The sequence below is a fragment of the Macrobrachium nipponense genome, chromosome 5, assembly GCF_015104395.2.
Source record: "Macrobrachium nipponense isolate FS-2020 chromosome 5, ASM1510439v2, whole genome shotgun sequence".
NCBI classification, from domain to species: Eukaryota; Metazoa; Arthropoda; class Malacostraca; order Decapoda; family Palaemonidae; genus Macrobrachium; species Macrobrachium nipponense.
In genome coordinates this window covers 108,945,201-108,969,530 of record NC_061107.1, presented here as the reverse complement: position 1 = coordinate 108,969,530, position 24,330 = coordinate 108,945,201, and the positions used below count along the sequence as shown (strand labels likewise).

Sequence of the window (24,330 nt, the reverse complement as noted above, 5' to 3'; positions counted from 1 at the left end):
GACGCTTCTCGTTTTTTTAGCAGGGGAGAGAGGACGAGACTTCTTGATTGGAAGCGCCACGTCCTTCCTACGAGGCGCTAAAACACTCCCACTAAAGAGGACAGTTGCTCTTGAAACTGCCATAATTATTCTCTTGACGCTTTCTCCCACGTCCATGCTGACGCCTTTCGCTCACTCGGGGGAGAAGTAGGAAAGGGTACTTCTGCGTACTCGTCAGGTGACGCTGACGCCACCTTCGCCTTCTTAATAGAAGAGGGAGCGTCATCTGAGAAACGCTCTGGGCTCGAATCTATTTCAGGTTCATTCATATGACGCTTCAGAGGTCTCGACAAGTTCGACTCCTTCCACCCTCGTTTTTAGGTGAGGGAGAGGGAGAGGACGAGAAAACAGTCACGAAGGACGCTTTTCCCTATAGCGCCCTTGAGCAGCCTGCCACGAAGCAGAGCTAGCTGAAGGGACGTCTGACCGTTGGGGATTCCCCACGACCTCCTTAAGGCTTTCGACTTTCCTTCTCCTCTGGCATGGGAGCTTGGAAGAGGTCTAGGCCTGGGAGCGTCGCAGGGACGATCAAACGCCCCCTCCACAACACTGGGAGAACTCACTTCACTGTAATGCTCACTTTCACTAGCCTACCTTGCAAGTCCGCCATCTTGGACTTCATGTCTCTAATCGTAGCTTTCAGATTGGCGATTTCCGAGGCCGATTCCGAAAGTACACTTTGAGAATGAGATACATAGGGAGAATCTAAATCAGTAGGATTAGAATTATCCGTAAAAGGCTCAATAGGCCTTGAACTCACACCTTTCAGACGTCTAACCCTATCCCTCTCTAACTTCTTCAAATAAGAAGTCAAAGTCTTCCACTCTTCTGCATTTAATCCCTCGCATTCCTTACAAGTATTATTAGCAGAACACTGAAACCCCCTACATTTACGGCATACAGTGTGAGGATCAAACCGAAAGCTTTCGGTATCCTCACCCTGCAGCCTACATTCACACACATTCTCACACTCACATTTGAATTCCAGGACACTGACGGAGAAAAATCCAAAAAAAGCAATTCCAAAAACAGTCCACAGTAGCGAATGCCAAAACACGATCCAAATACGTCACCAAAAAGCCGAGAAACGATGATCAAAGGATGAAATATGATATATACAATTAAAGGCCCACCCAGCCTCCCCGCAGGAGACAGGTGGAAGAGAGAAAATATGATAGAAAACGGGGATGGTTCCTAGTCCTGCCGCCCAGGGCAGGCCGGTAGATCACCTGACCTACCTGTAGCGAGTGGCGCGAAATTTGAATTTCTGTCGGGGACGACGGAGTCTTAGCTATGTATATATCTGACAGGTAAGTTGATTGTATGAAAAACCACTGTTTTTCTGAAAAATTATTTTTGAGTCATCGCAGCAGCCTCTTGATATATTTTGACAAAGCAGAAGACTTACATACTTCTGATATACCATGGGGTAAACAGCAAGAAGCTGATGAGTCTAATGAGACATATCTCTGTCCATTGATTCTCGCAATGGCAAATGTGGAAAACAAAATAGAAACCATAAGCACAATGCCAACCATACTTAAGTTTGTGATGGCCAGGCAGAGATTCAAATTAGAAGTTAACCCTTGACAGAGGAGAAACAATACAAAGATGAACAAAAACTCAATGAGAAGGAAGTTTTGTTTTTGTTTGTTTGTATGGAGTTTTTACGTTTGCTCCTCACTCGACTCCTGCTAGCACATTCTGTCTTGGAATGCATTTGTCTTACAAAGTTAAGTGCACAACAGATACCCTTGAGCACCAACATGTAAACCAAACCAAAAGGGGAAGAAACCCCCTTGTTCTGTGATAATGTCCACCCTGTGGTGTTGTTGCCAAAACAATACTAGTCATATCAAAACCAAAATAGGAAATTGGGAGGACTGAAAGGCTGTCCAAAGTTTCAGATTAATAAAGAGAAAGTACTATTCATTTCCATCAACCACAAGAAGAATTAACTTACAGGTATGTGCCTATTACTTGGACGGTGCCACTGATAACACACGTCGGGAGGAGAATATAGAAGTATATTCGTAGGCTCCTGAGTGATCAAGCGTCAGCCTAATTCTTCTTCACTTCGAAAAGAAAAAGAATAAGAACTAGAAGCAGACCACCTCTATTCTCCAATGAAAATAGCGAAGGTGAAGCTATCTGAAAGGAAAGCTTCTACAGCGAAAACATGACACCGAAGAAGACTAGTTCATACCAAACTGGTTGTTTCCAAACCAGGAGCACTAGAGAGATCCTAAGATCGAACCAGGAACATATGCTCTAGCATTCAAACTCTGGGGAGTATAATCTGTAGAGTTCCTCTTATTCCCTCGTCCTCACCAGTGTAACCCAGGAAGTAAAGAAAACGAGAAGAGGATATCTGTTCTTGGCAGCTCTTCTCAGAACTAGCGGAAGCAGGTGATAGATAACACACAGGATCATCAATTGCGGTGGTGATAGCAATCCAAATAGTTAGGAATACTTATTCGCCTCGGCAAATAAAGATAAAATGCTTCCTGAAGGGAGAGCAGAGGTTTTCACCCACCAAATGGAGCATTCTCTTCCTACAACTGCCTAAAAAGGGTTCGTTCACAGGAAAGTGAGAGGGGGGGTTGATTTGAGTTGACTGCGCCATTGGAGAAAACTTGCCACTTCTCGCCACTTATCTGTCTTCTCCGTGAACGAGGGAGGACCGTGTCGTCGGGCGTCCAACAGGCACCACCAGACTACCAACATCTGGTGCCAGGCGAGGTGTGGAAAGCACCAGGCGAGCTGGAGCAAGGGAGTGGACAACTCGGATGGTGCAAAGCACCTAGTTGGGGCTGGCACTCAACAAAAAAAAAAAATGCCTGATACAAGAGATTCAAGTGCCTAGGTGCCTACTCCTGGTGCTCATTATGAGAATCGGTACTATTCTGATGGGCGCCTAGGACAAAAGTATTTGAGGAGGCTCAAATATACCAACGCAAGAGCAGAGTTTGATCCACTTCCTCTTCAGCAGACAAGTTGGTATCTCCACCTTTATGAGCATATACGCGAAGGCGAGTGAGTCGAAACACCTGGCTGCAAATGACTGGGAGAGGACTGGCTATCTGAAACAGGGCATTCAATACTGTTACTAATTAAATAAAATTAGTAACTTCTTTAATTCGATGACTACTGAGCACCAGTCACTAGATGCCTTTCCAGCGGCCTTTAGTTGAAACAAAAAAACCTATGACAAGTTCAACCGAGGGGGAAAACCCCATCAGACTCCCTACAGCCAAATCAGCAACTCCCTTCAGCCAAATCAGCAGAGTTGCAAGCCAAAAATCAACGGAGTCGAATAAGCTGAGTCACAAGTCAAACATCAATTGTGAGTCAAATCACCTTTGTCACTAATTGAACATCAAATGTGAGGAGTTGGACAAACATGACTGCAAGGGGACGAGGCTTCATCAACCGAAGAATATCTTTTCAGTGGTCCAGGGACAAAAGAATCATGTCATCGCTGCGATCTATGAGTTGACGAACCAATGGAATAGGATGACAACTGTGCACTAAAAGACATCTTTCCAGTGGCACTTGGATGGGCAGCCCCCTCAAACTTTCTTTGACTACCATTACACCTTACCGAGGAGCAAGACAATAACCAAGTCTGGGAGATCCAAAGGGCCAGATAGACACCTCCTCAACACACACTCAGAAAGAAGCCTTTCCAGCGGCTGTCTGTTGATTCCTGGTACAGGCACTCCCATTATTTACCAGTGTCTTGCTAATATCCTATGGCCAGTCAACAAAATCTAAAAGCAGGTTTGGCCTACAGGAATGATGTAAAATCAAGATTATTCAAGGCAATTATTAACCGACGACTTGTGCATAGCATAAGCTCGGTAAGTAAAACATATATACGAAAGTATTTGGCCTAATTGTATGATGTTATATTCAAGAACTATTCCCAGAGAAAACAAATATCCGGCTTTATGATAATTTGAATTAAACAAGACCAGGCTCATCCTGCTCTAAGGCTATGAATGCAGTCGAGAAATTGTCTAACACTACCGAAATCTGGTGATATGACTGGAAAATAATAAGCACCTCATGTTCAGTCCAGCATGCGAAGTTGTTCCTAGTATTTAAATTTGGCTGCGGTAGGTGGAAACTAATAGCTATATAATTATTGAGTAAGTCAAGGTCCCATATACAAAACTTTTCTTTAGTTACTAAACACCATTTTATTCTTTACCTATATATGACCATTCTGATTTGTGGCAAGCACTCAAATCTGCAATCTCCCCAGCTTCTTTTCAACAAATTCTTTATTTCAACTTTCAAAAATAACTTACTCATACTTATCATCCCTAGCCTCAGCCTTTGGATTGAAATAGTTACGACCAATTAGCTGAAGCCCAAGGAGCTCCATGCATCGGCTCAAAAGGATCCCCATGATCTGAAGATACTGAGAGTCAAGATGACCCAACTCCTTGATAAATTTAATCTTTACTTGGTAAATTGCATCATCACCTTCTCTTTTTGATGCTAGCTCTGTGACCTGAAAGAGTTAAAATCAATCAAGATTTCTACCATCAATTACATGAACACCCTGCAAAAAAATACATCAACAGCAATCTGCTTGAAGCAACTAATAGTCACTTTACTAAACAAAAATACAGTCCGACCTCTTTAAACCAGCTCTCTTGGACAAAAGTCATAGCCAGACAACAAAAAATTGCAGAATATAGAAATCACCACTAAAAAAACCTGTATGTAAATAATGTCTAGCAAGCCCATTCCCTATAAACACTAATAGCCCCAACATACACGATTCGATTTGCGCAAATTCACATTAGCGCAAACTTTTCATTGGAACCTAATTAGCACACGCAAGTTCTTCACAATAGCGTGAACATTTGGGAATCCTCCAGAAACACTGCAAAACCATGCAAATGTTATGTTTAATTTTGTAAATTTTCAATTTTTAAAGCTTTTCCTTTTTAAACCATTTTTTTTATTTTTGTAATATGCATAAATATGACACAAAGGTAACTACAGCACCTACAGGTAGTGCATTTACGCACTTTTACAAGATGTGATATCAATTCACGAAGTTACTGCACTTTTCAAAGATATCCCTTCAAAAAATTTAATTATATTTTTGAAAATGTATACAACAGCTGTACATAATTCACACTGTCACTATACGAGACCTCCATAATCAACTAGTAAAACATATTGTTGTCATTATGAAAATTACTTTAACCTGGGAGAAAAGTTCTGGTACAATCTGTATGTACTATGTTACGTAATTACAGCACAAAGTTAATGTACTTTTAGAAGATGTGATTCCAGTCACACTTTTTAAAATGATACCCCTCCAAAGTTTTACCTCACATGACATACGTATCTCTCTCTCTCTCTCAGTTAGTACATGATTTTAAACTGTTTGAATTTTACCTTCACCCTCTGCAAACATTACATTTGTAAGCAATATAAATTTCCTTAATTTTATAGAATAGAATTGTGTACCTTCATATTGACTTCTTATGAAGTTTACCTAGTGACGCAAAGAAAACTTCTTTTACGCTGAGAGGGGAAAAGAAAATGGCATCCCATGAATTATACGCTGAGAGGGGAAAAGAAAATGGCATCCATGAATTAGGGTAATGTTAGTAGCTGTATAAAAAAAAATGGATACGTATGTACGTAGTAGGTACTGTTAACTATTTTTACGCCATCCAGTTATTTCTTTAGGAGGAATATATTAAAACTCATAAATCAAATTACATCAACTTTAATTTCATTTAAAAGTTAGCTTAACACTTAGGGAGCACAATTAGGGTCATATTTAGTGTTCAAACGCTAGAAGCAAGCATTTATTACCATTTATAGGGATATTGTGAAACTTACGCGAAACTTCCCTCACAGAAGTGCGTCTGGAAACTAACTTCACGTATTACTATATATTACAGCTGTTATCAAAAGTAGAACAAAGATTATGAATGATAACTGTCATTTGTTAGGTTTACTTCCTTATGAATATTCTGGAATGCTCAATAAGTATCTCCCAGGAAATGCTGCACCTTTGGTTAGTTAGAGCTTTAATCACATTAAAAGCGCACAGACGAGTTCAGATCTCTGTACCTTTGGATGTTTACTGGCACTTCAACCATTTCTGGCTACCGTTGTCAGCAAAATAAAATTAAAATCAGCTGCTTTTGTTTCTTTAAACAGCACATATGCATATGCACAAGTTACATGCATAGAACCTTGGACCTTGATGCTAATCCATTCTAGAAAAAGCATGAAGATTACTGAAAATGGATTAATCCGTTCTTGACCACCACTTATTACCCTAACCTCGCCTTTTTATACACTTCATTACACCTCAATTACTATTAAATTAAACAACATATTAGACATCCTTTATTTACTTTAAATGTATACCATACATTAAAAAAACCTGGCTTCCGTCCAACCCTTCCATGCTATCGATGGTTGACCAAGCACCGTAAGCTAAGCTACAAAGAGTATTTACTGTAATGGGTAGGGACAAAAACCGTCTAATATCTCATTGAAAAATAAGCCTAAATATCATAGAAAATTAAGTAAGTATTCAAAATAAGATACTAAATCAGTCAAACATGCCTCTTTCATACTTTTCAATAGAAATCTCAAGATCAATTGTGGGAAATCTCAAGATCAATTTTGGTTCTTACTGTTTTCTTCTTCAGCTTATCTGCAATAGCTATTTTGTGACCCATGATTAAATCAAACTGTATAAAAAGCAACAAAAACTAAGATAATACAGTATTGCCTCAGGATACAAAATTAATCTGTTCTGAAGCGGACTTCGTAACCTGATTTTTTTGTACCTCGAACCACGTTTTACATGTAACCTCGAACCACGTTTTACATGTAAATTGCCTAATCTGTTCCAAGCCCTATATAAACACCACAGTAAATTTTATAATAAAGCTAAATTAACCAATAAACAATGAAATACAACAATTTGGACCATTCAATACCTAACCTAACTGTGATTACCTGTAAATAAAGAGTATTAGTGTACAGGGTACAAGAAATACTGTATGTACGTATGTAGTAAAATGTGTAACCTTACCTTTCAAGTTCGGCAAAAGTGGCGACAGAGGAGGACAAATGGCAGAAAACATGAACACTAAACTTTACGAAACACATTAACAAATAGCAGAAAACAAATACTCAACCCTTAAATGCCGAGCCGGTATTTGCGAGTGTCTCCCGTATGCCAGCGGCGTTCGCGAGTGAGCACCGAAGCGAAAAATTTTCAAAAAATCACAGCACGCTTAATTTTCAAGTTTAAAAGAGTTCATTTCAGGCTTTTTTTTTTTTTTTTTTTTTTTCCATTGCCTGACATTTAGTATGCAACCATCAGAAATGAAAAAACATATCATATATAAATATTGGAATATATGACAGCGCGAAAAAAAAAAATTATAAACAAATCGCGCTGTGAGCAAAATGGTTAAGGCTAATGAGTTAATTATTTTTTCCTTGTATTGTCCACTGAATTGTGATGATTTAGTATATAAAAAATCGTAAAACTGTCAAAGCAACACAGGAAATATTATCACATTATGATGCATGAATTTGTAACGCGCGGACGTAAAAAAAAAAAAACGCGCGGACGTAAAAAAAAAAATTAAAAAAAAATAAATAAAAATAAAAATTCACCATAAATAAAAATAGTGCTAGAGAATTCCCGTTTGTTGCAAAATGAAGGTAATTGATTGAATATTACTAGACTATAAGTGTTGTAACTTAAAATTGCAGTTTTTGACCATTTCGGTTGAGTTAAAGTTGACCAAAGGACAAATTTTTTCTATATCATTATTTATATGAAAATATTTCAAAACTCATAAAAGCTACCACCATTGGTTGTATTCTACATGAAATCGCACACATTTTCATAAATAAAACTTTATCTAACTGCTAATTTAAAAAGGAGCAAACATTACGACAATCGAACGAAAAAATATATGATTTTTTCGGAAGTTACCGTGCGGACGTTAAGAAAAATATTTTTTTCATAAATTCACCATAAATCGAAATATTGTCCTAGAGACTTCCAATTTGTTGCAAAATAATGAGAGATGATTGAATATTACTAGAATGTAATAGTTTTACTTTACAATTGCGTTTTTTTTACCATTTCGGCGAGTCAAAGTTGACCGAAGGTTGAAATTTTGGCACTTATCGTTATTTATATGAAAATATTTCAAAACTGATAAAAGATACAACCATGGGTTGTTTTTAGTTGTATTCTACATGAAATTGCCCACATTTTCATATATAAAACTTTATGTAACAGATAATTTAAGATGGTGCAAACATTACGACAATCTGACGAAAAAATGTAAGTGTTTTTTCGGAAGAGTTACTGTGCGGACGTAAGGAAAATGCTTTTATTTCACAAATTCACCATAAATTGCAATAGTGCGCTAGAAACTTCCAATTTGTTGCAAAATAAAGGCAAATGATTGAATATTACTAGTATGTAAGAGTTTTAGCTTACAATTGCGTTTTTTTACCATTTCGGTTGAGTCAAAGTTGACCGAAGGTTGATATTTTGGACATAGTTATATGAAAATATTTCAAAACTGATAAAAGCTACAAAATGGGTTGTTTTTTGTTGTATTCTACATGAAATTGTGTAAATTTACATGAAAATATTTCAAAACTGATAAAAACTACAAAATGGTTTTTTTTTTTTTTTTATTCTACACGAAATTGCGTAAATTTCCATATACAATACTTTATGTAACGGCTAATTTAAAATGGTGCAAACATTACGACAATCTGACGAAAAAATTTGATTTTTTCAAAAGTTACCGTGCGAACGTAAGGAAGTTTTTTTTCATAAATTCACCATAAATTGAAATATTGTGCTAGAGACTTCCAATTTGTTGCAAAATGAAGGAAAATTATTGAAAATTGCTAGAATATACAAGTTTTAGCTTACAATTGCATTTTTCGACCATTCCAGTAGTATCAAATTTGACCGAACGTTGAAATTTTGGCACTTATTATTTATGTGAAAATATTTAAAAACTGATAAAAGCTAAAACCATGATTTGTTTTTGTTGTATTCTACATGAAATTGCGCACATTTTCATATATAATACTCCATGTAATGGCTAATATAAAATGATGCAAAAATTATGTCAGAGATGAAATAATTTCTAAGATGTGTCACGGATGCTTTTTAGTGCGAGAAGAAAGAAATTCGCACTTGCGTGCCTGGGTAACGATTGTAAACAAAACAGCAGCTTGATCCGTGAGCTCCCAGCATCCCCCAAGGCACGTGATTCAAAAGTTTTTGCCTAGTAGGAGGCCTATAACTATTTTTCCGCAAATTAAAAAAAAAAAAAATTAATTGACCTACCATACGTCGGTTCGGCACCCGACAGTCAATTTTCATCGACTTTAAATACGTCCAATCGGCGTTAAAGGGTTAACTTTAGAAAAAAAATTTTTTTTTTTTTTTGCCGTTGCACAAGCATATGACTTGAGTAAGCCTTTTCGGGGTATCTTTTCCACAAATTATTGCACTTTATGAAAAGCAGCCAGAGCATCCTTAATTTCTGCCGTTGTCATAGGGTACTCCTCCTCCACCTCACCCGTGGCTAGAGACCTCTTCTTGAATGATGTTATGTTGCATGGCCTCCAACTCCTTCAGGTCATCCGTCATAAGCTACTCTTCGTGCTCCTCAAGAAGGTCATTGATGTCATCCTCGTCTATGACCAGCCCCGTGGACTTGCCGAGTGCAACGAGCATGTCAAGATCTGGTTGCAAAACAGTTTCAGGACCGTCAACTGCTTCTGAATCTGCATCAACTTCGCCCAAGTTGAATCCCTCGTAGTATCGGGCGGATACGGCATCAGGCCAGAGTTTCCTCTACAAGGAATTAAAGGTTCGCCTCGAAACCTCCAGCCATGCTTGATCGATGAGTCAGATGCATATGACAACATCGAAATGCTCCTTTCAAAATTCACGCAAGGTGAGGTTTGTGGTATTGGTGATGTCTGAACATCTCTTGAAAAGATGTTTTGTATACAGCTTCTTGAAGTTCGATATCACTTGCTAGGCCATGGGCTGGAGGAGAGCGGTGTTGTTAGGCAGAAGTAAAGAACCTTGATAAAAGAATACTCCGCTAGGATATCTTCCTCGAGGCCAGGAGGGTGAGCAGGGGCATTGTCCAACAGCAGACATTTTAGAGGGAGGTGCTTCTCTTCCAAGAATTTCTTTTGAATCACGCACCTTGGGGGATGCTGGGAGTTCACGGATCAAGGTGCTGTTTTGTTTACAATCATTATGCAGGCGTGCAAGCACGAATTTCTTTCTTGCCGCACTAAAAAGTATCTGACACACATCTCGGAAATTATTTCGTCACTGACATAATTTTTGTACATTTGTAAATTAGCCGTTACATGAAGTATATATAAAAATGTGCGCATTTTTATGTAGAATACAACAATAAAAAACAAATTATTGTAGCTTTTATCAGTTTTGAGATATTTTCATATAAATAACGATAAGTGCCAAAATTTCAACCTTCGGTAAACTTTGACTCTACCGAAATGGTCGAAAAACGCAATTGTAAGCTAAAACACTTATATTTTAGTAATATTCAATCATTTAACTTAATTTTGCAACTAATTGCAAGTCTCTAGCACAATATTTCGATTTATGGTGAATTTATGAAAAAACTTTTTCCTTACGTCCGCGCGGTAACTCTTCCGAAAAAAATCAACATTGCGATTGTGGTAATGTTTGCACCATTTTAAAATTAGCCATTATATAAAGTTTTATATATGGAAATGTGCGCAATTTCATGCACAATACAACTAAAAACAACGCGTGATTGTACCTTTTAACAGTTTTGAGATATTTTCATATAAATAACGATAACTGCCAAAATTTCAACCTTTGGTCAACTTTGACTCTACCAAAATGGTCAAAAAACGCAATTGTAAGCTAAAACGCTTATATTCTAGTAATATTCAAGCATTTACCTTCATTTTGCAACAAATTGGAAGTCTCTAGCACAATATTTTGATTTATTGTGAAATTATGAAAAAAATAACAATTTCTTTACGTCCGCGCGGTAACTTCCGAAAAAATCATATGTGCGATTGTGGTAATGTTTGCACCATTTTAAATTAGCCATTACATAAAGTTTTATATATGAAAATGTGCGCAATTTCATGTAGAATACAACAATAAATAATTGAAGGTTGTAGCTTTTCTCATTTTTGAAATATTTGCATATAAATCACGATAAATAGAAAAATAAACACGTTTGGTCAACTTTGACTCTACCGAAATAGTCGAAAAACGCAATTGTAAGCTAAAACTCTTACAGTCTAGTAATACTCAGTCATTTATTTTCATCTTGAACAAATTCGAAGTCTCTAGCAAAATATTTAGATTTATGGTGAATTTAAAAAAAAAATCTTTCCTTCCCTCCGCGCGCGGATTCTCCGCCACAAATCTCCGAAATGCGTTCGTCCCATTCTTGGAATGTTTGCTCCGTTTCATATTAGGCACTTCATAGAGTTTTATATATGAAAATGTGCGCAATTTCATGTAGAATAAAACAAAAAATATTTAAAGGTTGTACCTTTTCTTATTTCCGAAATAATTGCATATAAAAAATATATACATAAAAAATTCGACATTCGGTCAACTTTAACTTGTCAGATATGGTCGAAAACTGCAATTGTAAGCTAATACTCTTACAGTACAGTAATATTCAATCATTTGTCTTCATTTTGAAAGAAATTGGAAGTCTCTAGGACAATATTTAGATTTATGGTGAATTTTTGAAAAAAATATTTATGTCCCCGCATTACGAATTCATGCATTATTTTGTGATAATATTTTCTCTGTGTTGCTTTTATAGTTTTACAATGTGTTATATCCCAAAATTATTGCAATTTAGTGTACATTACAACAACAAAAAAGTAACTTATCTTTAACCGTTTTGCGCACAGCGCGATTTGAATACAATTATATATGAAATTTCGTTTTTGCGCTATCATATATCGCATTATTTATATATGATAATGATAATTTTTTCATTTCTGATGGTTGCATACTAAACTTCAGCCAATGACAAAAAAAGGAGCCAAAAATGAAACTCTTAATCTTGAAAACTAAGCGTGCTGTGATTTTTTGAAAAAAATATTTTTTCCGTTTCCGCGCTCACTCTGAAACACCTCCGGCACACGGGAGACAATTTTTTTTTTTTACCGCTTCGGCGTAAGAGGGTTAATAAAGGCTTCGGCCGCTTTCGTGTCCGAGCTGGCCGCCTCCCCAAGCCGCACCACCGAATGGATGCCAGTCCATTTACAGAATTTTTCGAACCACCCATGAGAAGCCTTGAACTCTAGGGTTGGCGTCGATGTCCCTTCTCCTCTGTCGTCTTCGGCCAGGGCGATCAAATTGCCAAAAATAGCGCTGGCCTTGTGGGAGATTGCTGTCTCCGTTATCGTATCGCCAGCGATTTCTTTGTCTTATATCTTGCTGGACAAAATAGTCGTGCCCTTGGAAGGCGTAGCTGGTTTGATGACATCCTTTTGCTTAAGGATGGTGCCTATTGTAGACGGAATGTAGACGGATATTCCTTGGCGATCACACTCAATCGCATACCAGCTTCATACTTTTTAATTATCTCCATCTTTGTCTCCAAAGAAAGCATCCTCTTCTTTCCAACTTCAACTTTCTTGGGACCCATGACTACGTATATACTGTACGTTATCAAGTTATGTAGTACATATACGTACTACAACAAAATCACTAACGAATTACGTCTCTCTCTCTCATATATATAAGTAAAGGATAGCAATATTAGTAACGGAATTGAAATCCATTATCATTTTGGTAGTAACTTATCCCAATAATGCATTCATACGATAATTATCATACATTATTATTTTTCTTTGCAACTGGGGACGAAGCATAAAAATATTTTTACCTTCATGAGCATGTAAAAAAAAAAAAAAAAAAAAAAAAAAAAAAAAAAAAAAAAAAAAAAAAAGCCTATTCAAGGAATAATTTCATATCTGAATCAACTTTCATCTATGAGAGTTTAGCTGACAGAATGAGGGCCTTAATAATATGAAGGATCTATCACAATTATTCTAAAAATCCAAATACACCCAAAAATCAGATTTAAAAATCTGCAATTTTCAAACAATGGTACCTCAGTAATTTTTTAAAGATATTTTTGTGATTTTTGTTTCAGTATGAAGCAAAATTGGTCTACTTTATGGTGCTTTGCTTTCATTTCAGTTAATTGAATGTGACTTTCTTCCAATAGCATCATTGTTTATAACAACTTTTGGCCCTTATTTTTCAAGCTGAAAAGTTTCTTAGCTAAAAAAAAAAAAAAAAAAAAATAGTAATTCTGAAGTAGTAAATGGCAATTTGGTTTGCATATATATTTTCTTATTTCTCAACCCAATAAGGATTTCACAAAAATTTGTTTTACTTGCCGTTTGGCAATGTTTTAGCTTTCTGAAAATAGGTTTGTGAGCATTGTATCTTTAAAAATAATTGTGCTGTGAATATTTTATTATACACATATATGGTAATGGAGAGCATGCAGGTGTACCTGAAACTTGTTAATTTCAGTGTTTTTTTGTCTATTTTCAATCCATACCATAATAAGTAATGAAAAATTTAGAAATATTAATACCCTAAAATACCTGCCATGCAATAATACAGTAGCCCAAGGAGATAATGAATCAAAGCGTACAAGCCAGCACTGCTATAAAAGAAATTCCAATAATTTGTTGCATATACATACAGCCCTCAACTGTACTAGAACTCTAAATCAGATTTCGATGTGAAACTTTTGAGTAAATTTTACATCTGAGCTTACTAAAAAAACCAGAATCCATCCCAAATCGAATGATTTTTGTAAACAAGAGGTGTTTTGGTCAGTCACCGCCAGTTGGCATTGTTACCATGCTCATTTGAAGCCTACTTGCTCTGCTGCTATTGTTTTGAGCAAGTAGTACATGCTAATACAGGTATTTCTTCAGTTTTTGTGGCTTTCTATGGTGAACTAGTTTGATTCAATCATTGGTCCGAAGACAGCCATTGCAGACAAGCAGACGAGGAAAATGGTAAGAACAATTAAAACTTATGAGATTATTGAAAATTATTATGAAAGAGGCCTTAGTGTGACATTAAAATCCTGCTGAGATTTTTAACGATAGGCTAACCCTTGAAGTGTCGGTAGCTGCATCAATAATTATTGATACTGTAAACAAAACTAACTACCACGGATAATTACTATAACTAGACATTATGTGGAGTAAGCTCTCACTTTGTTACAGGTGAACGATCTTTAGCCATAATTCTAAAAACTGAATAGGTCAATAAACCCAACTATTTTCAAGAGAAAATAATTAGATAAAGTTAAATGTACATTACAGGATATAAGTAAGCATTGACATTGTAGCCATTTGCAGTTGATATTGTTTACATTTTAAATCTTTATTATCTTCACTGCCATTACATGGCTGGTAGAAGAAATGTAATTTGTAGATACTTTCTCTTGTAAATTAACAATACAGTACCTAAAACGTGCACAATACTTCATTGTAAAGGTGTTGTGTGATTTTTGCCAGTTTTAGACTATTCCAACCCCCCCCCCCCCCCCACAATCAGCTGTTTCTTTGGTTGTTTATGTTTATAATCACTTTATGCATAATTAAAAAATCCAGAATATCTCAGAGAGAGAGAGAGAGAGAGAGAGAGAGAGAGAGAGAGAGAGAGAGAGAGAGAGAGAGAGAGAGAGAGAGAGAGAGAGAGAGAGAGAGGCTACAGTTGGGTTGTCACACTTACAGATATCCATTAGCAAGTCAAATAATATTTGCGTATTGAGAATAATGATCACGTTAATCAAATCCTTGTTTTACTGTATCTAATCATATTGCATGTATTATTACCATATCAAATTATAATATGAAGAGAGCAATCTGCCATTTGCATTCTGGTTTTGTTTACATAATTAAAATAATCAGCCGATTTAATTTTACCGATAACATCACTGTCTTTAGTTGACGAATGGAACCCGATTTACAAAGAAAGTTGGGTTTAAGAGTGAGTTTCCAGGTCTGTGATTGGCTTAACAGCCAATTACGAGCGTCGTAAGGGACTGGCATAGACATCAAATGCACGGTTGTGAATATACCATAGCAACAATATTTCTACCAACTTTTACAGTACATACTATGTAGCCTAGCCTGGCCTATGGTGCTCGGTCAACCACAGATAATATGGTAGCATTAGGTGTATGTATGCCAGTATATATCAAAATATGAAAAGTGCATCTAATACGGTACATTATTTAACAAACTTATTTAATTGGAATTTGTGTGTTATATTTTGTATAAAAAGACAAAGTTAGGGTAATAACTGGTGGTCAAGAAAGAATTAAATGATTTTCAGTTATTTCTGGGAAAAATTACCATTTTCAGTTATTACTTATGGGAAAAATTAATTCAGATCTCTACTAAATTGCATCTTGTCGCTTCTTCTAGAACGGATTGGCATCAAGGTCCAAGGACTACTGTATCTGTGAAAGTGTGTTTTTGCTACTAGTCCAGGTATATTTATATCTTTTACCCCTTATAGTACTCTAAAAATGCTTATAGCTGCTTATTTTAACAGTTCACCGTATGATTTCATAGTTTTAACAAAAATATACAATAAACTATCCTCCTAAAACAATTACAAATCATTTCAAATCAAAATACAACCCAAACCATCCCAAAACCCAGCAAGTCATCTTTTAGGAACTTGCAGTAAAGCCTATATGTACTATGTATTTATATAAACGAACAGTACCATTATAGTAAGATATAGCTTTATTGTTAATAATTTAAATTATAAACTGCACGACACCAAAAGTTTGTGTAATTTTTAAGAGTTGAAAGCAAAGGTTCAGTGTAATTTTTAAGAGTTGAAAGAGATGTAAATTAATAAAGAAACAGTAACAAACTATTCATCTGTACAATAAACATGGAAAATATTTGAGTAAAATAACAAAGTTCATGATTTTATCATGTACCTCGTATATTAATTTCTTTTCCTACATCTCTTTATCCTATCTTCTAGAGTTTAAAAATATACATGAGAATGACAAACGCATTAATAGCAGCATTACAATCTAAGGGGAAATAGCAGTTTTGCTAAGCACAACTGAATCACATTTCAACTATCATACGATAGTAAAAAATTACTGTAGTTATGTTACAAATGATGTTAAATAGGGCTGATATACCTTTACACTATATCCTATTCACTACTGAGAAAAGATCAGCAAGGAAATATACTATAGCGTAATACTAAAATTTAAGCTGGAAGTTGTAGCTGATGCTGAGAAAACAGTGTTCAAGTTGCATATTGCCTATAAATTATTGTGCATCAGCAACATAGATTACACTCCCATGAACTTCGATATGCCATTAAACTTGACCGTAAATATAAACTAGAGAGAAAAGTACTTTAATTAAAACTACCAAGTATGAAAGAACATATTTGATTGTTGTTTTCACGCAGATAAATACAAAGGTCACATAATGAAATAAAGTGAAATTATCGATCTGAACCTCTCTAACTTTACACACACACACACACAAAAGGACCTCAGCGCCATCTACCAATGAAAAATGATCTAAATTTAGTTTACAATGAGACCTATTCAAGCCATATTTTTACTTAAAAACACTTTGTATAACTAAATATAACCTTGTCTTATATAAATAGAGTATCCAGATTCATTTACTCTTAACATTTTTAAAGAGCAATGGAAAAGATGCACAGTCATTATGTTTGTTTTTTTATATGATACCAATATGTAGTGAATATTACATATTTAGCACTAAATCTAGAGGCACAAGACCTCAAAATGGATATTTCCATTTTGCACCAATATATCCAGAAGTACGATACGTATATCACTGTCCGTTTCCTCGGTGTGCTACAGTAATGAGCAAAACCCTGCATTTACCTTATTGATTTAAAATTTTGTCAATTGTATGCTGATTACCTGAGCTACTCAGCTGGCTGAGTTAGACCCTTCATATTGTTTATTTTGTGCTCAAGTTTTCCTATGATGGCACCTTCTTAAAAACTCACTCATGTTACTAGATAATATTTTCAACCAAGTTAGCAATTGATTTTTCATTTTCTATTTACACAGGCTTCAACCCTCCAGACTGATAAGACCCTTCTTATTGTGAAAGCCTCAAATGCAATCATCAAATTATGGTAGTACTCAAAGCAACTATAATCTTTTGGTATCCTTTTGAAATTCTAATGTAGTGTAATTTCGGTAGTGATACCATTTAGGATAACATAATACTATCAATTTTGTGGTAAATAATTCTATAATTCAGTCATATGAACGATAATTACTGTACTCTTATTATTATTATTGGAGATGAATACGTTATAAAACCATTTTTACCTTATACATTATTGGCATATCTTCATAATAAATACAGTAACCTCCCCATTAACACGAGTTCTGTTAACACGATTTCGATCTTACACGAGTTCAAAATCATACAGAAAAATTCTGCTAACACGTAATATTCGATGTTACACGATTTGAATTTTCTGCTGAGAGCAAGAGCGCGGGAGATGTGGCGAGAGTCTGACTCGCCCCACCTTTCCCGCGCGCTCTCTCTCTCTCGCCTGCTGGCTCAGTGTGAATCCAGCCCTCGCAGTGAGAAGAGCTAATATCTAGCATTGATTAACATAATATAGTGCGTACTTTACTATGGCACCCAAGCGTCTTTTTGCCTCAAAGGAGAGTGAGGAGAGTGAATCAAAGAGGAGAAGGAAAGTTGTGACCATAGAAAAGAAGTTAGAAGTATTGAATCGCTATGATCGTGGTGAAAAACTTCACTTATAGTTCACGCTACAGGTCTTAACGAGAGCACATTGAGGACCATAAGGGCGAATGCTGACAAAATCAGAGCTAGTGCTGTCGCTGGTACATCAGCTTCCTCCTCACAATGTTCCAGGGCAAGATCTTTAGAGATGGAGAGGATGGAGAAGTTACTGGCACAATGGATTCAACACCAGAACAAGGAGAATGTCCCTCTCAGCATGGCTATTATACAGGCTAAAGCCTTGAGCATTCACAATGATCTGGTAGACGAGGAGGAGAAAGACAAAGTCAAGAACTTTAATGCAAGTGCTGGATGGTTCGCCAGGTTCAAAAAACGATATGGCTTTCACAATCTCAAGATGACTGGGGAAGCAGCCTCTGCCGATGTAGAAGCAGCCAAGACATATCCAGATACCCTCAAGATGATCATCGAGGAAGGTGGCTACACATCTAAGCAGATTTTTAATGTAGACGAAACTGGTCTATATTGGAAGAAACTGCCTAACCGGACTTACATCTCGGTTGAAGAGAAGACAGCACCTGGATTCAAGGCCTCCACGGATCGACTCACTCTATTGTTTGGTGCCAATGCAGAGGGAGACTGTAAGCTGAAGCCTGCCCTCATCTATCACTCGGAAAATCCACGAGCATTGAAGGTAAGGTAAACGTCAATTATTAGCCACAAAAGTGAAGAGAAAAAGTTTCAATCTTTACACGTGTTTTTATTTATCATCGGATTTTTAATAAGTCATACGATCAAGATGAATTAAAACTTGTATTTTCATACAATAAAATCACCCTGAATACGCTGGGGCTTTCAGATTTTGGATGCGTGTAATATGTGAAGAGAAAATGAAGGATATGTCTTATTATGTTGCAGTCGAAGCTGCAACGTCTTATATCGCTAATTGGCAACTCAAATCTCTTATCGCTAATTGGCAACTCAAATCAGAGGCCGCCAAACAAACAGCTCGTAGGCGCAAGAATCTACCTTAACCCTATCCATCCAACTGACGTAGCGGTACGTAAAATTTACCAAATTTTTTCGTACGTGTGGTAGGGGCATTTTTTTTTTTTTTAATTTTCGGACAAGTAGCGATTTCCATAGGCTAGATCATACCTTGGACAGTGTATCTCAGGTATCAACACGCCAGCAAAGTAGTTTCTTTACTGCGCATGCTCAAATCCCTGGCGTAGTAAAATTCTCACAATGAAATCAGCTGATCGCACCTACACTTCCCTCTCAGTGAAAATGAAACTGTTACCGTATCTAATGAAACTGTTACTGTATCCAAACCCATTTTTCTTGACATTCGTTTTCCATTGATTTATATGTCGATATTTAGGGAATTTTATTGACTTTCTCATAAAAAATAATTCATTCGCCTGACTTTCATAGTTTTTGGGTTAGGAACGAAAATAATTTTTTTTTTTTTTTTTCTATTTTTTGTTAAATAACTCAACATTTTTTCGCATTTAGAGTTAAATGAATCGACTATAATTCTGTTTGTTCTTGTGTCTTCGCAGGGATATGTCAAGACCTTCCTACCCTGCTATTGGTATTCCAACAAAAAAGGATGGATGACGGGAAGCATTTTTAAGGATTACGTTGGAAAATTGGAAAAAGAATTAGAACTTTACTGTGAGAAGGAAGAGATTCCATTCAAGATTCTGCTCATCTTGGATAATGCGCCCAGCCATCCTCCGTCAATAGAAAATCTATCCAGCAACATCCAGTTCGCTTTCTTGCCACCAAACACCACTTCATTGCTTCAGCCATGTGACCAAGGAATCATCAAAACTTTCAAGTCTTATTATCTACGTTCGACCCTGACTGACATGGTTGCGAGGACACAAACAGATAAGATGACCGTGAAGGAATATTGGAAGCAGTTTACCATCAAAGATGCTCTCCGTTTTATTAAAGAATCTTGGGAGAAAGTGCCAAGGCAATGCCTGAATGGGGTTTGGAAACAGCTGTGTCCTCAATTGGTGTATGATTTCGTCGGCTTTGACATCAGTGAAAATATTCACAAAGCTAGCAAGGAATGTCTTGTCAAGGCAAAGGAAGCTGGGTTCGATGAACTTGAAGAAAAAGATATTGAAGAACTGCTTGAATCACACCGAGAGGAATTGACAAACTAAGAACTCTTGGAGATGGAGAAGCTACAAAATGCAGAGTTGGAGGCAGTTGCATCACGGCCTACTGCACCCACCCCAGAGCCTGAGCGAATTCTAACAAAAAATGATCTTGAGGAAGCGCTGTCATCCATACGAGGAGCATTAGACATCCTAGAAGCCAAGGATCCCAACATCAACAGGAGTGCTACAATAGCTAGAAAGGTGATGTCAGAACTAAACTGCTACACAGTAATGCTAGAACAAAAGAAGAAGAAAACAACACAAACAAAACTCAGCCAGTTTTTTATAAAAAAAAAAAAAGTTCTGGTTGAGGGAAGAGAGAAGGCCGAGGGAAGAGAGAAGGCCGAGGGAAGAGAGCAGGGTGAGGAGAGAGAGGGGGCCGAGGAAGGACAGTGGAGTGAGGAGGGAGAGGGGGGTGGGGAGGGAGACGAGGGTGAGAAGAGAGTGCGGGCCGAGGAAGGACAGTCGAGTGAGGAGGGAGAGGGGGGTGAGCGTGGGAACTGGAGTGATGCGTCATAGTGTTTATACTTGTTTACGTGCGTTACAACTACGTATGTACTGAACAGTATTTTCTTAAATAAATACAACTAGGGTAAAAATGTGTGTTTTATTGTTTCTGTGACCTTTAAATATATAAATAAAGTGTTTTTTTCTGGCAAAATCCCAAAATAGATTAAGTTTCCCCTTGCCCTGGAACGTTAACCCCCTTATTTCCATTATTTCTTATGGAGAAATACTTCCCTGTTAACACGAATTCGGCTAACACGACATCTCCAGGAACGTAACCCTCGTGTTAACGGGGAGGTTACTGTATGAATTGAATTGAATATAGGATTTAGGCATTAAGCCAAGCACTGGGGCATCAAAGGCCATTCAGCGCTTGGGAGGTTACTGTAGCCCATTCAAGGAATAATTTCAAATCAGTGAAACCAACTTTTATCTGAGGCCAGCCAGCTGATGAAATGTGAACATCAAATTATGGTAGTGATCACAGCAACAATATCTTTTAAGTATCCTTTGAAAATTATGATGATTGTGTAATTACGGTAGTAATAACATTTAGGGTAATATTTTTCAATAAAAAAATAATTATAATTTTGGTAGTAAATAATAATTTTGAATTATTGTACATTATCATATTTTTAGGGGTTTATGGGGGTGGTGATGAGAAGTAAACAAAACAATGTTTTTCTTTTAGGGATGTGTTTAGGAAAAACATGATATAGAATCAACTTTGCTATTTCATCTATTTTGAATTTTTAAGGATACAGTAAGTAAACCAATATTTGTAGTATCTTTAAATAACCAATTTTTCATGATACCCATTGTTGCAAAAGCTAGCCTATTCACAGATGGTTATGTAATTTAACAGTTGTCCATTAAATTCAATGCCCATTGGTTCTGGATCCAATAAAAAGAGGTTTTACTGTATTGAAGAAATCTTCTTGTGTTTGGATGATACAATAGTATATATGTAAATTAGTTTTTTAATCCTGCATATTTTTTTTTATTTCACAGAACATTCTCACTGAAAATAAACTGTTCTTATACATTTATGGAGCAAGCTTCAGTTCAGAAATCCAAACAATTCCAAAAACTGAAACGTGACATGACACTTGTAGCTGCAGCTCGATAACTAATAGTGGCAGCTTCAAAATCGTCCCAGTTAATGGGAGATCCCAGAACATGGAATGCTGGATTTAAGAGGTCGGACTACACATTATGCATGAAGGCAACTCCAAGACATAAGGTCAGTACATCAGTTCACTCTGATTATGTGCAAAATTTTAGAACTAAAACTATGATTTAAATTTGAACAATGATCTAAAGGATTATTACCTCCTTGCCCAGTTTAAATGGCAAATAAAGCTGCATGCCATCGAATATGTATTCATTTCCTACGACTTCTTTATGCTGTCTCATCAAACGTTTCTTCATGTGGGTTCTATCTTCTTCTGGACTGTAACAAATGTTTACACATCTTAACACAATTTGATAACACAAAACTTCACAATAAAATTTATCATTTGGATACTTACCAACTGCTAAAGATAGAGATCTTCATGCCATACCATGAGGCAAGACAACACATATATATATGAGAGAGAGAGAGAGAGAGAGAGAGAGAGAGAGAGAGAGAGAGAGAGAGAGAGAGAGAGAGAGAGAGAGAGAGAGAGAGAGAGAATGCACAATTATTCAAAACACTAGTGGAAGCACATAAAAAGATAAATAAAAATAAATTCACAAACTAGGTTATAAGAATATACACTATCAGTAAACATTAAACTAACAGCAATCAAAACAATTACACCTTCATACCTCCCAAAGTCGGAGACAAAGACCAGGGAAAGCAATTTATTGAACTAGAAACCTATCTAATTCACTACATTTTCGTTAATGAATTTATCTGTTGCAGTTTACATTATTAATATCAATATTTGAATATTAGTAAATCATTTATACAAAAATTACCATACATAATACACATGCCATAAAAATTCTCTCGAGATATAGTAAATAACTTTTTCATAAAAAATGTATTAGTCACTATTAGTCACACAAAAATTATAATACACAAAATTAGTGAATATTGCTCTACAAAAATATGGGTGAATTAAGTGAATTTCCCCCAGATTTATTTGGATATACATTTCACAGGAAAAACCACAAAGTATGTCAAACCACAAGGTATGTACTGAATCCGCGATTGCTAAACAGAGCTAGTAGGAGTCCACTGTACACCTGCTCTCCACCAGGTGTATTTTGAATGCTTTAGCTCGTTAAGACTACTTGACAGCCCTTCAAGTTGTGGGGAGGCTGGGTGGGGTCTTACTTAAACTATAGGTAAATATGCACGAAACAAAATATTCTGCCAGATGTGGAATCCTTACTGGATCTTACCATCCCTGGAAGTTGGATTCCATTCAGGTGTACAACATTTAAACCAGAGTGGCAGGATAAATTAAAGGCAGACATAAAAAGCTGACTTTATTTACCTCTGAGATTCCGCCAGACAAGTGCCTACTTCATTTCAATTCACTTCCCCTTCCCACTCCCAACATAAAACTCAAAAACGAATGACGAGTGCAAAGCACAATGTCTTGCACAAAAATCCTCAACAGAGTTAACATATTCCCTCTCTTTTAAAAGAGAACAAACTAAATCCATGTCCAAAGCAACAAGCATTATATGGCTTAGGAAAGAAAAAATCATCTTACATAATCTATTAAAGATTTCAGGGATCCACTCTCAAAGAATTTACCCCATTTTTGGTTAACATGACAGTCAACTGTGCTTTTGAATCTACCCAAAATATCTTTAACTCTCCATTCCGAACCAATTCTTTGAGAATAGCTGTCAATTCTCAATTGCTTTTCTGAAACATTTTTAAGAGTACACATTCTCATAAAGTGAACAGTTATCCGCAAAGTTCCACAGGCAGATTTCTTTCCATCATTCAATATTTGGGACATGTTTCCAAGATAGTAAGCTATATCTACTGCCTCAGCAGCTGCTAGTGTTTCTCTGCAAGTGTGCTTTTTAAAACCCTTCTTATTTTCTCTGACTCCCAGTATAAAGGACAACTATTTCCATTTTCACCCACTAAGAAAATTGAAGCGCCCAGCACTGCTAAATCCATTGAGGAGATTAGCGTAAGAAGCATCACTGTACACAACCAACTTAAAACTGCCACCCATTTTTGTGAAAAACGTACAGCTCTCAAAAGGTAAAGGCTTTTCTTAGAAATTTGTTTGCCTCAAATCAGATGTTTTACTTTAGGGTTATTCATTTAACAGCCAAGTTCTAATACATCATAGGACAAGTCAGGTATTGAATTTGTGCATAACCACCCTAGTTGGCCTACTATTCCTAAAGATCTTCTTTTCTTCTTTATTACACTCCATATTCTTAATTAATCCTCTCTCAGCACTTACAATTATAGATTTAAGAGATTTACAATGCTCGTTTTGATGAAGTGTGACACCATGCTTATTCTGTACAATAATACAGGCCATTGTATCTGAATCTAGCACTACTTTGCTCCCTAACCTGAAAATTATTTCTGGTTTGCGCAATAACTAGACTTTAAAATTTCTGTATTCCTCCCCACAAGAAATCATCTACATGCATCAAAAACATTCCACACAGATCTCCTTCCCAATACCAATAAAATGCTGCAGGGTCAGTATTCACCTGATTACATCCCATCTTCAACAGGAAA

The 24,330-nt window shown here is 36.5% G+C and overlaps 2 protein-coding genes across 2 annotated transcripts in view; one reads left to right on the top strand and one right to left on the bottom strand.

Moving 5' to 3' along the window:
• The window catches only part of LOC135215315 (piwi-like protein Siwi), a 360,399-nt gene that overhangs the window by 19,766 nt on the left and 316,303 nt on the right, over positions 1–24,330 (bottom strand). Inside the window, exons 5-6 of the mRNA XM_064249874.1 lie at positions 21,948–22,068; positions 4,356–4,561 (exon numbers count right to left, since the gene is read on the bottom strand). Of these exons, the coding sequence (XP_064105944.1) occupies positions 4,356–4,561; positions 21,948–22,068 (327 nt within the window). The remainder of the gene's footprint in view (positions 1–4,355; positions 4,562–21,947; positions 22,069–24,330) is intronic.
• The window catches only part of LOC135215579 (piwi-like protein Siwi), a 327,956-nt gene that overhangs the window by 120,373 nt on the left and 183,253 nt on the right, over positions 1–24,330 (top strand). The window lies entirely within an intron of this gene.